This window comes from Bombus flavifrons, chromosome 17, assembly GCF_040668555.2.
Source record: "Bombus flavifrons isolate JBK064 chromosome 17, iyBomFlav1_principal, whole genome shotgun sequence".
In the NCBI taxonomy this organism is placed as follows: Eukaryota; Metazoa; Arthropoda; class Insecta; order Hymenoptera; family Apidae; genus Bombus; species Bombus flavifrons.
Window position 1 is genome coordinate 4,148,787 of NC_138458.1, and position 15,354 is coordinate 4,164,140.

Below are 15,354 nucleotides of genomic sequence, written 5' to 3' on the forward strand. Positions count from 1 at the left end.
AGATACAAAAATTTAATTTAATGCAAATTTATTTGGAACAGAATACAAAAGGATAACAAACAATGATATGGTTTACAATTCCAAGTTTATAATTTTGATATACAAGTATATTAAAAAATTACTTCACTTAAAAAGATATTTTTATAAATAACTTGACTGTTTAAAATATAATAACAATGAAAAAATATTCAATATGTTCGCTTGTATATCTATATAAAGTTGTAAACCTATAGTTAGTACTACAACTTTTACTGTAAAAATTAGTCTTACTTGTTTAAATAATCTATAAAAGTATTTCACAGATTCAGAAAGATTCTTTTGAATTACTATAACTTCCAAAAAAATTGTCTAAATATTTTATCCTATCTTCTTTGGGTAAAAGTATTTACTTATCTATTTATACATTTCCTTTGCAATGCATTAGATTGAGTAGTAAATTCATTCCTTTTCTTGCAAGATAAATATGTCTAATAAAAGAAGTATAAACCATTTTATTTTATCACTTGTTACTGCTTGCAATTATATCATTTCTTTACTTTATCACTGTAAAACTTTCCTTCCTATTATAAAACGATATGGACAAATTTTCTCAGAATTCTATGTAAATACATATTCAAAACATAATAATTTCCAACCAAATTGCATTGGTAACATTATTCTAGTGAAAAATAATGGTAGCTAATTTTCTTTTTTCATTGCCTATGATTAACTTATACACAATATTTATCAGTAGTAATTGTCTGCTTTTATGATAAAACATTATAATAAAGTCACTTTCTCAATTTTATCAAAAATACATTCTTAGATTGTTACTGCAGTGTAGATTAGTGTTTTTCCTTTATCAATACTGTCCAAAATAATTTGTTATCCTCCAATTAATTATTTCAATCACAGATCTTCAATTTCTTTAAATACAAGAAACTAACATGATTTGTGTTAAATATTTAAAATTTTATAATATCTTACATCATTTTTAACCATTAAATGTATTCGATTAACATTAAGCTTTATTTACTTGCCTTTACTTCCTCAAATAGACATTATTTGTAAATTTACTACCTACATCTTTACCATATATGACAAATTTTTAGTTTTGTTTATTTCTTAAAAACCTACATTGTTCTTTCCAGAAATAAAGCAATATTAAATATCAAAAATAATGCTGCACTCACTCATCATCAGAAAAGCTTTACCTATTACAAAATACGTACTACATACAGAAGTACTTACTAAATTATGTACAATCATATACATCCTTGAAGGACTTAACTTAACCTGATATGTTTAATTATCATAACCATTGAAATCATGAGATGGACATTTTTCCAAACAATCGAACATTTTTTAAAGAACGTGTTAAATAAGCTTTTGGAAGAATTATTCCGACGTTTCGTTTAATTAGCATCATCATTGTAGCAAGAAGTCCACTGAACCCAAATGGAACAGAAATCGAGTAAACTTTTTTTATTCGTAATAAAGCTAACTGCTATCTTGATGAAATATATGTCGGAATATTTTAGAGCACAGCTTATGCCCGAAAATTTCAATAATTACTACGAATCTTGCATTTATAAATAAACGAACTTAGTACTCAACTTAATATGCACTCTTTCTTACAATCTTATAATTAAACTTAATATACTTATAATTAAACTTAAGTTTTAACTCAATATTTATGAATTTATTTTATAATATCATTCTTTTAAAATAAAGAAATAATTTGGCTTTAAATTGATCAATTTGTAAATACTTTTAAACGTTTGACGGTTTCCATGCCACACTATTTTCACGTAACTTTTCCATTCAAGCCATGTGTACTACACATAGTGTACATACTTACTTCTTTATCTTAACACTTATAAACTTGTTTTACATGCACTATAGGGACAATGATTTTAATAAAAAATTCAACTTTTACCGAAAATTGGTTGGCATGGAACGTCTTAAGTGCTACATAATGCGATCATTCTTCCCGTTTCAATTTGGATGTAAGTACCTGATTATAATACTTAAACAACCATAAATCACTCGAGCGCGATCGCACAATTTGACATTTTTCGTATACATACATTTTTTCGATAATCTTTGGCACTCAAAAGGTTATAAATACAAATATATTTAACAATATAAGGTTACAATGATGATACATATTAAATAATTTAATCATGTGGAATCAGTAACATTTACGATTCTGATTATAATTTAACCGAAAATGAAAAATTGATTTCACAAATTTTAATAACTGTTTAAATTACTACAAACAATAATTTAATTTATTTGTATAATCATACCTTTATTATCATCAATCATACATCATACCTTTCCGTATTTCAATCTTTAAATGCATCATATTTTTAAAAGAACAGAAACTTTAGCATAGTGTTAAATTATATTTCTTAAATTATATCTAACGAGATGCTAAGCACAGTCCTTTTTGTAAAAAGAAATAATTTTCTTAAAACCCATCAATCAAAATAAAGATATTTGTAATAGCTCCCTTAAATATTTTGTACGTATTACAGTTTATACAAAAAATATTTTGTACATGCTCAAAAGTTAATTCCACCTATTAATCGAGGAAGGTGTAATTTTTTATATTTAGTATACAATATCACACAAAATAAATCCTTAAGTAGTATTAAGTATCTGTTTATATCTACTAATCACGATATGAGATTACAAATATTTTTCAGAAATAAAATGTTTCTTCAAATACCTAAAATGAACATGTCAAGATATAAGCATTAAGTATGATTAAAAAACCATAGCAAATTCTACATTGCAAATTTATTAAGTTCTTGCTTAATAAAAGATTAAGGATTAGTGAAATTTTCCGTTTCTTATTCTTCTTAAAAAAAGATTTTCAAAAGTATAAATAGGTCATTTCTGGGAAGTTTAAACAAATTTTCTTCTATTTATACAGAAATTGCAACCTTCTACTATTTATAAAAAATGTATTGTATATTTTATTATCTTAATTGGCACTTTTCAAAAATAGTTTATAAATATTTCTTGTACTTCAACAAATTATGTGCGATTCCAGTATTTGAAGACAATGTACCCTTCATCATTTCAATCACTTTCCTTATATTTAGTATCATTAATAAAAAGATAAAACTTATTCAGAAACTTTTTTACAATTACATTACTGTTCAAGCTTTTTAGACCGTTTTTTGAGAAAAGATATTTTAACAAGTAATGAAATCAGTGGATAAGAGAGATATATTATATGACCACAATAATAAATAGAAAAGTAAACCTGATGATAACGAGGGTATGACAAAAATGTAAAACAAACAAGACAGTAACCCATAAAAATAAATGTGTACATGTGCATAAGAATCCATGTGAGAATTTGAAGTTCTGGACGACTGTTTAATAAGCTTTGTAATTTCTGTTGTCTCTTCAATATTTGAGATAACTACAAAAATTAATACAAGATTTTACTCAGTGCAATGATATTAAATTGACAAATAATTAGTTCATTAACTATTTTAATAATAATTTAATCAATTGAATAATGGCTTACTTAATGTATTTAATCTATCTGGCCAATTTTATAAGTTACAATTCAATAAATTACATTTTGTGGAAATATGACATCAATATCAATATATATTTCTACCAAAAATGAACGTGATATTATATATATTATATAGTATATAATAACAAGAAGAATATAATACTAAATTTATAAATTATAAAATTTTTAAGTATGCCATTAAACAATCGTTTACCTGATCGTCATCCAGGTAAATAACCAATTGCTTAATCATTGCATATAAGAATATTTAATGTAAAACTAATATCAAACTTACATCTTTTTCAGCATACATGATAATAAACTCGAGGAAGAAGCATATATAGTATCCTGAATGAAGTCCATGCCAAACTGCGAGAAAAGCCAGGGTGAAAAACTGACTATATATTTTCGATCCCAGAAATTTCAACCTCTTGTAAATATATTCCGCGCACCAATTATTAGTGTTTATATTAAATGATAAGATATAATCATTAAACTGAGTTGCTGTTTCAAATTTTAACAATTTAACATTTTCACAACCATTCCACAGAGGACGACCTTTCTCATCCTTTCCATTATAAGTTAGACCAAAAGTTGTACAAACCTGAAATGAAAATTATGTTTTATGATTCAAAGCAAACGATAATATGTAATTGTTGACATTGTTTAATTATAAATTATTTTGTTGATCAATAGATTAGTAATCTATATTTATCTCAATAATTTTTTTAAGTGCTTAAACCTGAGAAAGTATATATTATAAATATATATATACATGCTTTCCTTACCCCTTCAGCTAATAACCAACAAGAAATATATTTATACAGATTGAAATGACCCCAAAAGCCAATCGTAAAAAGACGTTTCAAGAATGTCTGTTCTCGGAATTCTGCACTCAATAGATATTGATTGGGAATGTATGAAGTCCCTAATTGATAGAATATCAAGTATATAAATCCGACAAACATTCGAGAAATACCAGGAATGATACAATCAAGAAGTTCAATTTCTTCTTTCATAGAGAACTAAAAATACAAAAAATAAATTATTTTTTCTTTATATTATATTGCATAAGTTTTACGGCAATAGATGAAAGTGTGCCACCATGTTACAAAAGTTAAAGTAAGAAAATATATTACATAAACGTAAACATGTTTTATATAAAACATCTTATTAACATAGTACAAAGTATGTAATAATAATGGATTAATCTTTTCTTTAACACAATATGAAAATAGGTTGACAACATTTACTTTAGCCTTATTTCAAAATGTTATCTATTTTCATGGATGTGAAATTAACATTGGTGAAAAATGAGATTTATCACATTTTTTTATTAATTATAATTCGTTTCAGTGAATGCAGTAGAAATTCCTTATATTAGTTTGTGACGTGTGTGTATATATATATATATATATATATATATATATCGAGCGATAAATCAGCCTTTTGTTGTAATTCTGTTAATGAATTATTTATGAGATTGTGTAATATTTAATATATATATATCGAGCGATAAATCAGCCTTTTGTTGTAATTCTATTAATGAATTATTTATGAGATTGTGTAATATTTTTCTCTTAGTTTTACTCATAGAACATGTCGGCACCGTTTGTTGAGAAAGATCTGAGACATCCTATATATCGATTAAAAAGTTCTTACAATTTTTTCGATTACTTAATTAGTATTTTAGTATGACTTACAGTATTCGTATTGATCATCGTATACCGTCCATTTACATAGTCTAAGTACCTTTTCATGCTAAATTGTGGCCCAACGAGAAACGATCCTGGAAAATATGCAAATGCTGCAATCTCTAAAAACGTTGGTTGTTCTTTCAAGGCCACTTGTTTCTGCGATGCAGACAATTTTTCCTGAAACGGCAATGTCATTAGTTAAACTTCTTCCTTCTGAAAGGAAATTTCCTTCGTTTTTTATTCACCCTTCTTAATTGTTGTATTTAACTTAAATTTTAACTTCGATTCTTTAACTCAGCTATTTATTCATCAATTAGACATTTCCATCGCGTGTATTACGCTATTTGTTGTTCTATACGTACCTCGGGTTTTTGACCGTCCAGCAAATTGAACGCAAGACCAATTAATCGCAGAGTTAATACACACTGTGGCATAGTCCATTTTATGTCATAATCATCTGTACTTGTCATATAATATCCTATGAACGATAAAAACGAATATTATTTTTTAATGTATAATATCTTTATTATGTTCGATTTATCATGTGGATACAGGAGTATTCTGTAATATGCAGAAATCATTTTATAGATGAATTTAGCACTTGAAAAAAATAAAAATTCTATTCGTCCTTGTTTTTATGTTATGGAAAGTATTTAACTCGAAATGATGTTCTGCCGCACTTTAGTCGGGCAATTATATAATTGTTTAACCAACAATTTATATATATATATATATATATATATATATATATATATATATATATATATTTCTATTGCTAAACCTGCTTATTTGACTAAAACGCGGTGGAAGTTTAGTTATAGATTTATTTAAATTTTATTATGCACAGTACTGGACAACTAGAAATAATAAGACAACCAATGGCAAAACATTTGCAGACCTGTATTCATATGCAAAGAGATTTGGTCTGTTATGAAAGTAAGCAGATACAGTTTGTTAAAGAAGAAACTCGCCGTAACTTGAATAAGGATAAATTGAAAAGAACATTATCAGATGTTTATATGAATTCTTTTCATTTTTTTTTTTTTTTTTTTCATGTACTAAACCGATCTTTAAATGTCATATATTACAGGACACCCTGTATATATCATTTCAAATGAAACGGTAACATGTACCACGAAGTTACAATTATCTGCACACGTTAAGTATTACGATCTATCAAATTGTATTAGTTCCACGTAATGCAACTATTGAATAAACGTGAAATTATTCGCTTTATCAATTATTTATATTATTAATACATTCACCTCGTGGAATCAACTTGGACTAAATTTCAAGAAAATCGTATAATTTTAAATTAAAATAAACGATGAAATATATATATATTTATTATTATATATATTATTAATATATATAATATATTTATTGTTATATATATTATTATTATATATAATATTATAATTATATATATGTGATCTACATTACCTGTTGTACACTTGTTATACATCCATTACGTAACATTAACCGATGACCGCCGTCACGTGAACGGAGAAACTTTTGTCGATTAGCAGTAATCGATATCGCATCGAACGTATTAAATTATTTATCATCGTTATTTAAGAAATAATACATGTTATGCAAAAATTCATACATAATTTTTTTTAAATTGTGCTCAATTAAAACTAACGATACTTTTACTATAATTTATAATAGTTCGCACGATTTCTGGATGATTTGTAAACATTGGTAACATTTTCTTAGTAAAATGAAGCTAATTATATAGAACAAGCTAAATATCTTTTATTCCTATGTTTTTTGCCGAAGATTGGTAGGTTGTTTGTTTATTAATTTACATACTTTTAAAAAATCGCACGAACTGTTAAATAAGTATAAATAATAGTGTACTATAAATAATTCATACCGCATAGGAGATAAGCCATATTGAAGACAAAAATAATGACAACAGATAAAGAGGAACCACCAAGGCGTTTTAATACGCGATATGTGACATACATTGCTGCTGCCGAGTGAAGTATATTCAGCCCTGTAAGTACACAATACTTATGATCAACTAGTTCCTTAAAGAATTGATCCAAAATATTTTTGAATGAAAATTACATCTACTGTTATCAATTAATCAATCAATTTATAAAATCTTTCCAATACGTAAAAGAAAAATTATTTTAGTATGTCGATCAATACCTTTAAATAATTTTCGAATTGCTTTCAGATTTAATTACTATTGAATAATTCATCATAGTTTAATAATTCTTAAAGTAACAAATATATTCCACATTCTAAAATTTCAATTCATTTCCTCGAAGAAATAAACGTACATAATTGAAATAGAATAAAAGATATAAGACAAAACATGAAAATATATTTAAAAAATTCAAGAAATAATAATCTTTTTCTCGAATATTCTTCTGTATCTAAATATCATTTTCTGAAGAAAAATAATTACCATAATTCCACAAGCAAATCAAAACGCCACAGGTTGCAAAAAATATATGTTGGAAAACTGGACATTTTCCGTACAAAGTATATCTGTGAAGAAGGGCGATGGGTAATCCTGAAAGTTCAGTTATAATTGTATTATTCTCGAGTTTCATCAAAATATTTTTACGAATGTTTCATTTCACGTACATTTTATAAATTAAATTCATATCTAGTTGCAATTATTGATACTTGTAATTTGTTTTCATCAAATTCGAAATTAGTCATATAACAAGTAATTAACTCTATGACAATGTTAGTATGATGATTTAATTAATTAATCTAAAAATAATACAACAGTATGTGAAAATTTAACATATATAGTTTTAAGAAACGATAATAAAGTGAAAAGTAATCAATGATACGAAATTTAAATACAATACGGATAATTGGGCCGCTATTATTATTTATTATATAGTTATTATATTATATTATATAGCTATTATATTATATGGTTATTATTAACAATATTTTTATCCACAATAATTGCACAATTGAAAAACAAAGAAAATAATTCATAATTGTAAATATAAATTCTTTCATTAAGCTAGAATACTATATATATTGCAATGATGTTGCAATTTCCGTCGTAAAATAATTTGCATAAAATAAAACAAGGAATAGAGAAATGTGACAGATTAGGACGAGAAATGGAGTTACTACTAAAGTAAATAGTAATTATTTTTATTCTTACAATCACTAAAACACACACATAATAACACATATGTTCAAATATAAATTTTAATATAACCAGTCAGTATACACATCAGATAAACAATTTGTATGTTTCTTTATAGCCAAAATCAATAATAAATCCTAACTGACTAAATTACAGATATTATAATGTAGCATACAATTACTTCTGTATAAAGTTTAGACTAGGATTCAAAATTAAACAATCTAAATAATAAAAAGTGTTCTTTCCTATTGCAATAGTTACTATTAGGATAATCTTGACCAATTTACGAGGGAATTAAAGTAGATATCACGCACGCATGTGCAACAAAAATGTAGGATACATAACCTTCAACCTCAAAACACTGCGAAACTGTGGAAATACTATTTCCAATTTTAAAATGACAAATTAAGATCTAGAAAAGTATTTCTAGGAATACATAAGAAATCATAATACATATCAAGTAAATCGAAGTGCAATTTGATTATGCAATCACTGATGTAACAAAAATAAGATCAGGCTATAGGTTAATGTATACATGTATTTTATATACGCCAATTTATTGATGTTAAATACTGTAAATGAAAATCGTAAAAAAGAAAGCAATGTCCTTCTGAAGACATTAATTACCAAGAAAAATGGAGATAAGAAGACGAAGTGCAGCTTCGGATGTATTTAAAGTTTCCGAGAGGCTTAACAACATACTGCTCGACATTGTTGATTCTTTCGAAATGGTTTCTTATCCTGTTGCTTTATCTTCTTAAATCAGTTTCGTAATGTTATTATTAAATTTATTTCTATGGAAGACGTAAAAAAGAAAATTTAATTTACATTCTGCACCAATAACGTCACCTGTCACTTCTATAGTTATCAAGAAATCGATACTCAAACCACGGTAGGAATGGAAACCTTGTTATAGTGTTCTAAAACTCATTAAACTTTAGGTAGCTGCAAATAAAATTTTCCAAAAAAGAAAAGACACGTATATAGAAAAAATTTACATATTGAAATGGATGGTTGAAATAGTAAAAAGTAATTATTCAGTATATTATAGAAAAAATTGAAAGAGAGTTGAAAACGAAACATTGGTATATTTAAGAACACCTGAAAACAAATTTCACGTCAAACAAATCACACTTTCTGTATCTATTTCTTTCTATTTAACATTATTTAAAATATTAATTAACGACATTGCGAACAATTATACTTAAACATATTAAGGAACAGTTACCTTCCAGTAGACTATACGTTTACTTTCAAGAATCCTCAAATTAAAAATTTTTTCTAATCCAGTATATGCAGTATGTCAAATAAATCATTATCTGCTTCGTAACCATTGACGAGATATGTTGCGACACAATATCATTCGCACGATGACACAGACACGTTATTCGCGATAAAATACCGTTTGTACATTGTTGCGGACGATGTTATCCCCCGACACAATATTCATATTACGCCATCGTTAAGATGTCCCGTTAATCAGTTTTTCTGTGATTATAATTTTTGTTTTAATAAGCAAACGCACAAGATATCTCGTCCGTGACGTAGTATGACTGTGAATGATACTGTATCATAATTGCGAAATGACTCAGCCGTATTATCGTATCAACAATATCGTATCGTAAAATATCTTGACCATGGCTAGAAGTAAATTAACACTAACCTTACCAAAATTCAAAATTAAAAATTTTCAAAATTTCAAGTATTCAAAATTTAATTTAAAATTGTACATTCATTGTTATTTATTTCGTTCATCTAACTTTTGCAAACGTTCTTATATTAATACAAATTGAGAAATCAGATAATATAAAAATTCACATAAAGTCAGATGAACAAAAGAAATAACAATAAATGAATAACTTTAGATTAAACTTTGAAGCCGGTCATTTCACCGGATCTGGTAAGGTTAGTGTTAAAATACGTAGCTTAACAAGCTTACTACAAACATAAAATTCTTTTAAAAAAAATAAAACCGGACATAAGTAAACTTATGAATCAATATTGTTTAAAATTGCAATTTAGTTCGTTTTCAGACCGTATTTAAATCCGCACAAATTATTTATACTAGAGATAAAAGAGAGTACTCACGCTTATTGACTTAGTTTTTCTTAGACTGGTGCTGCACCATGCGGCCAAATGCTGAGATTACCTAAAGTTAGTATATACAAGAACCTATAAAATTAGGAATCTGTCTGTTTGGTTGCACACTAGCATAGACAAAAACCCATTGAGTTCCACGCTACAAGAACCTATTTAATTATGCGGTTCTACGGAAAAGTTCTTATGTACTTCTTTATCCGATGTAGACAAATATAAGAATTATAAAATTGCGTAATAATGAAACTATTTGTAAACTGCCAAAGAAGGAGAAATGAATTGTTCACTACACATATTTGTTTTTAGAGAAGAAAGAGAATAGTCTTATTCAAACGATACTATATCAGTAGAATGATGCAATAATTTTAATATTTTTCCATATACCATCTAGAATTAACATTATCTATCCTTGACACTTGGCATGTCAGTTGTACTAGCATGAATATTTATTCATCGTTGCATGGCGATTTTCCTTGATACGTACGATGGTGCTCGTTGAGACGAATTCAATGACCTTACATATGAGGCCATTAATTGTTGTAAAATGTTATAAATTCATCAGTTCTTAAGAAGTCAAGTGAACCAGCGTCGCTAGCTACCGGCTACCAGATTGCTGTAAGCGCTGTAAACAAGTATCGAATTTCTTATCTCCCATGATGTTTCCCAAAATACCAAACGTTATTGAATCGTGAAAACTCACTTTAGTTGACGTACTTTAGTCGAATAAAAATTATAGTAGTCGTTAAAAACATTCGTTGAGCCGTAAATAAATAAAAATCGCCAAAAATTGCACTATTTTCAATGGTCAATTATTCATATAAAATTAATAATGCGATGTTGGAAATCATGAAAATGTAGCTTTTGTCATTCTGAAAAATATTCAAAATTTAATCCCCAAATGTTTATTAGTTTTTGTAAAAAGCTATTTAACAAGTAAAAGGGAGTCTTCGTAGACTTTAATTTCTACAATTTTCAGAAGTAACATAGTAACTGGCGGGGGCTTTTTCTATTCTTGAAGATTTGTACTATCATGTACAACTCGAAACTAATCGATCTTTTAATTGTAAACTATTTAAAATTGGCGCCAGAAATTATACATCATTTTACTTTTCATAAGGACACGTTTATATTATAAAGAATGTAACAGTTACAGTAAAATTAAAAATATAAGAATTAATAAAATTCAATAATGCAAACCAAAATAAATGCATAATTATAATGACAAATATTAAGAGCCATTAATCATTTAATAATAACATAATAATTCTATTTTTTCTATTTTTCGTTATAAGAACATGTAGAGGCAATGCTAATGACTAAGATTGACAATAAATAACTTGATTGTCTAACCAATAGACGTGAGCGTTTACCTTCTTCTTCCATCAATCCTTTCTCATCCAATGAATTTGCAAACATTCCAATCGTCGTGGTACCCCCATCCTTACCTCGGAACTTCTAACGAATCTTGGGAAAAACAAATTTTACGCAGATTTATTCGTCTATCGCTTACCGCAGATAACCGAACCTAATGATTGTCTTATATAAATCATTAACTTTTTCCATACTTAAATTTCTTAATATCATAATTAATGCTGTTTATTTATATATCTTTATCCAATTTATTTTATTTTTGCGATTTCGTATTCCCCGATACCTAAGGTATTTTTTGTAGTTTGCTTCAGGTTTTCATATGATAAACTTACAGAGATTGGTTCGGTGAGAAAATATTTACGTCTACATCTAATGTAACAACAGCCGACATCAAGAATATCATCTGTATCACTTTCCGAAAGAAGGCAATCCCCTTCATAAAGAATGGATTTGAAAAGTTGGTAAGTACAAAGTATTCATACTGTGCATACGTGTATTTTGTATCTGTTGATGTTCTAAATTAACACATTAACGGCCGGTATTTTCACCGTTAAATCTCGTTTCTGGCCACTATCCTTCCTAACCTTTTCGACACTTTCTGATAGTACTCATATGAACAGTGAATAGAGACGACATATGAATGTTTCTAATATAAGAATCAAATGGTTCTTGCGTTTTTAAAGTTTGGTACTTTTAGCCTACTGCGCTTACTTTTACGTGATAACCACTTAAACGGTAAATTTCATTATTTATTCAAACACATATTGAGTTCAGAATGACGGAATATCGCTTTACGATCAATATCGCGAGATCTTTCCGATTAAAATGAGTTAGCAAATATGCTTCGAACAATGTAGTGTCTGATGATATTTTTATTATAAAAATGTAAGTAACGTGATGGTAAAAGTTTCATCACAAATCAAGAATAAGAAAATTTAAATTTTGAATTGAACTACTCAGTTTATCACAGGTCGTTCATATTTGTTGATTCTCAGTCCCTCCTTGTCTTTCACTCGCATTGTCCCTTTCTACGTTCGACACGTCTAGGTCCTCAGTTTCGATATATAGAATAGTTTGTGTGTCTCCATTATCGCAACACTCGGATCCCGATATTCGTACAATTATCTAATGTTTCAATCAAAATATATTCACAGTAGGAACATTTAAGCATTTTTATGATATCCTAGCATTTACAATAAAACAATTATATAGCTTTTCTCTATTAAACATCTACTACTGACTATTGAGATAGTGCCAAATATTATTTTTCGATCTAAAGCCGGATATCGCCAAGGCAACAATACAACAATAAAACTTTCATATTATTGACCCATTTTTATGAAACTTTCATCAACATGTCCGTCATATTTTTGTAATTAAAACGACACGAAACATGATATAATTCATAACAATCGACTAAGTATTGTAGGTTTCATCGTAAACGAAAGACGATACAATAAGGAGGGGACGATCGCTGAAAAAGCGAGTCTCCCTAGTTTTCACCCACTGATTTGACGTCCCTGCGCGCCCCCAAACTTCAGAGCAAGCAGGCGAATCCGGTTCTGTTACACATACAACTCAGTTTTTTTTTTCAGTAACTGATATTTTCGACGTTTATCTAAAATGCAAATACATTGTAATTTTTTTTTACCTCAAATGGAAGTAAATGTCAAATAAAATACTATACGAGATCTGTATCTGGTTTCCTCTGAGTCAGGCAATTTTAATATAAAACGAGATACCTTGTCTCTTGACATCAACGCGCATTATTCGTTTTATCCATGTTACTTTCGCTTATTATTAATATGTACTATTCTTTTAACAGGCAATCTCTTCTTAAAATATTATACCTGCGACTCTTTAAGAAGCATCGATGTCTGTGGTGATTATTTTTTACCCGGAAAATCATGCAAGAACTACAAATAGAAGAAAGCGCTATACGAACAACCAATAAATTTAATACAAAATAAAAGAGAAAAAGAATATGTACAAGAAAGACAGCTCGTGATCGAAAAACAGGTGACCAGAAAAGAAGGGCAAGAGCAAGAAGAACAACATCAATGCAACTACTACCGCTACCAACAATAGAAACAGGCGGATGAGGGAGAGATAAAATAAGAAGAAGAAAATGAATTATCTGTTAATACACCAATGCTAGACTATACAAGACTACAGCTAAGATTCGCTGAAAATGAGGATTCGATTGAACGACTAGTATTTCAATTGCAGACAAGCTGCGACGTTCAAATTAAGAAAAGCCTAGGGAAAACATTCTGACAAATAGAATTGCAAAATGGACATGCTCAGCTATTGAAAGAAAATAAAAATTTGGAAGCACATATAAAATATGTCAAATTAAACCTCGAAAGAGTCCAATAGTCCAGAGTCAATTCCATAAAAAGTTGAAGAGATTAGATATCTTGAGGTGGAAACATTTATGTAAGGTCAAAATACATGCTTAAGTACGGAGAAGGAAAAGTTGAAAAAAGATGGGCTAAGAGACAGAAATTAAAAAATATACTGCAGCAAAACAATCACTATTAAGTCAGCCCACGAAACAATCGTTTTACGAATTCCATAACTTCTGAAGAATTGATTCCTTCAATGATTCTAGGAGCATTCAAAGTATATCTCTTCGTTACAGTCGAGGAAGATCTGCGGTCGAAAAGACATCAAGAAAGAAAGGCGTAGGTCTCAAACGACAAGAGAAAAGGCGAAGAGCTGTTGGGATTTCCTCTAAGGCAGAAATCTACACTTAAAGAATATAAGTTTTTGACTGAAACGTTTTCGATAGTTTCCCCTTATCGAATGGTCTACTGGTGTAGAAATATACCTACATATTAGATAAGTCCAATATTTGTAAATGTATTCTTTATTTTCTTTGCTTTTTGTTATTAAAATATTATATCGACATTCTGTACTATTTTTAACTCTACTTTGTATGTATCATGGTTCAAAAATATAGTAATTATTAATTTCTCTTTCTAAGGCAACGTACAATTTATTAATTAGTTTCATTCTTGCGACATTTTGTTATTCTCATGCTTGTCTATCTCGGATAGAAAAGTAGATATAAAATTTTCTGTAAAACCGTACGATTAAATAGGTTTCCGCAGTGTGAAGCCCAACAGGTTCTTGTTTATGTAGTGTACAACCAAATAGGGTAGATCCCTAACTTTCAGTTTAAATACATAGGTTCTTGTATATGCTAAATTACGACCAAGCAGGGCAGATCTTTAATTTTATACATCCTTTCGTACGTTAATTTGAGTTGAACTTAGCACTTGGCCGCATGGTGCAGCACTTGTACGGGAGCAGATCCATAAGTGCGAGCACACCAATTTCCTCTCTTTTCGTAACCGTGGACGACATATGTAGCGGCACGAAAGCATTCGCGCGATGACACGAACAGCTTATTCTCTACACAATACCGTTTGTATATTGTTACGGACGATGTTATCCACCGACACAATATTCGCACTACAACGTCGTTGAAATGTCCCGTGAGTCTGTTTTTCTGTAATTACAATTTT

General features: G+C 28.4%; 1 protein-coding gene across 3 annotated transcripts; it reads right to left on the reverse strand.

Annotated features, from left to right (window-relative positions):
- Positions 1–2,099: 2,099 nt before the first annotated feature.
- On the reverse strand, positions 2,100–10,021 carry nes (lysophosphatidylcholine acyltransferase 3 protein nessy). Of its 3 annotated transcripts, none has more exons than XM_069130628.1 (9): positions 9,599–10,021; positions 8,981–9,147; positions 7,643–7,750; positions 7,100–7,222; positions 5,583–5,698; positions 5,227–5,397; positions 4,312–4,548; positions 3,819–4,127; positions 2,100–3,421 (listed from the first exon to the last, which is right to left on the reverse strand). In XM_069130628.1, exons 2-9 carry the CDS (start codon positions 9,063–9,065, stop codon positions 3,146–3,148), a joined length of 1,425 nt encoding a protein of 474 aa, XP_068986729.1. In that variant the 5' UTR covers positions 9,066–9,147; positions 9,599–10,021; the 3' UTR covers positions 2,100–3,145. The 3 variants fall into 3 exon arrangements, with proteins under 3 accessions (XP_068986729.1, XP_068986730.1, XP_068986731.1); XM_069130629.1 differs by lacking the exon at positions 9,599–10,021 and adding an exon at positions 9,564–9,578; XM_069130630.1 differs by lacking the exon at positions 9,599–10,021 and adding an exon at positions 9,182–9,438 and having other exon boundaries at positions 8,981–9,106.
- Positions 10,022–15,354: the final 5,333 nt, after the last annotated feature.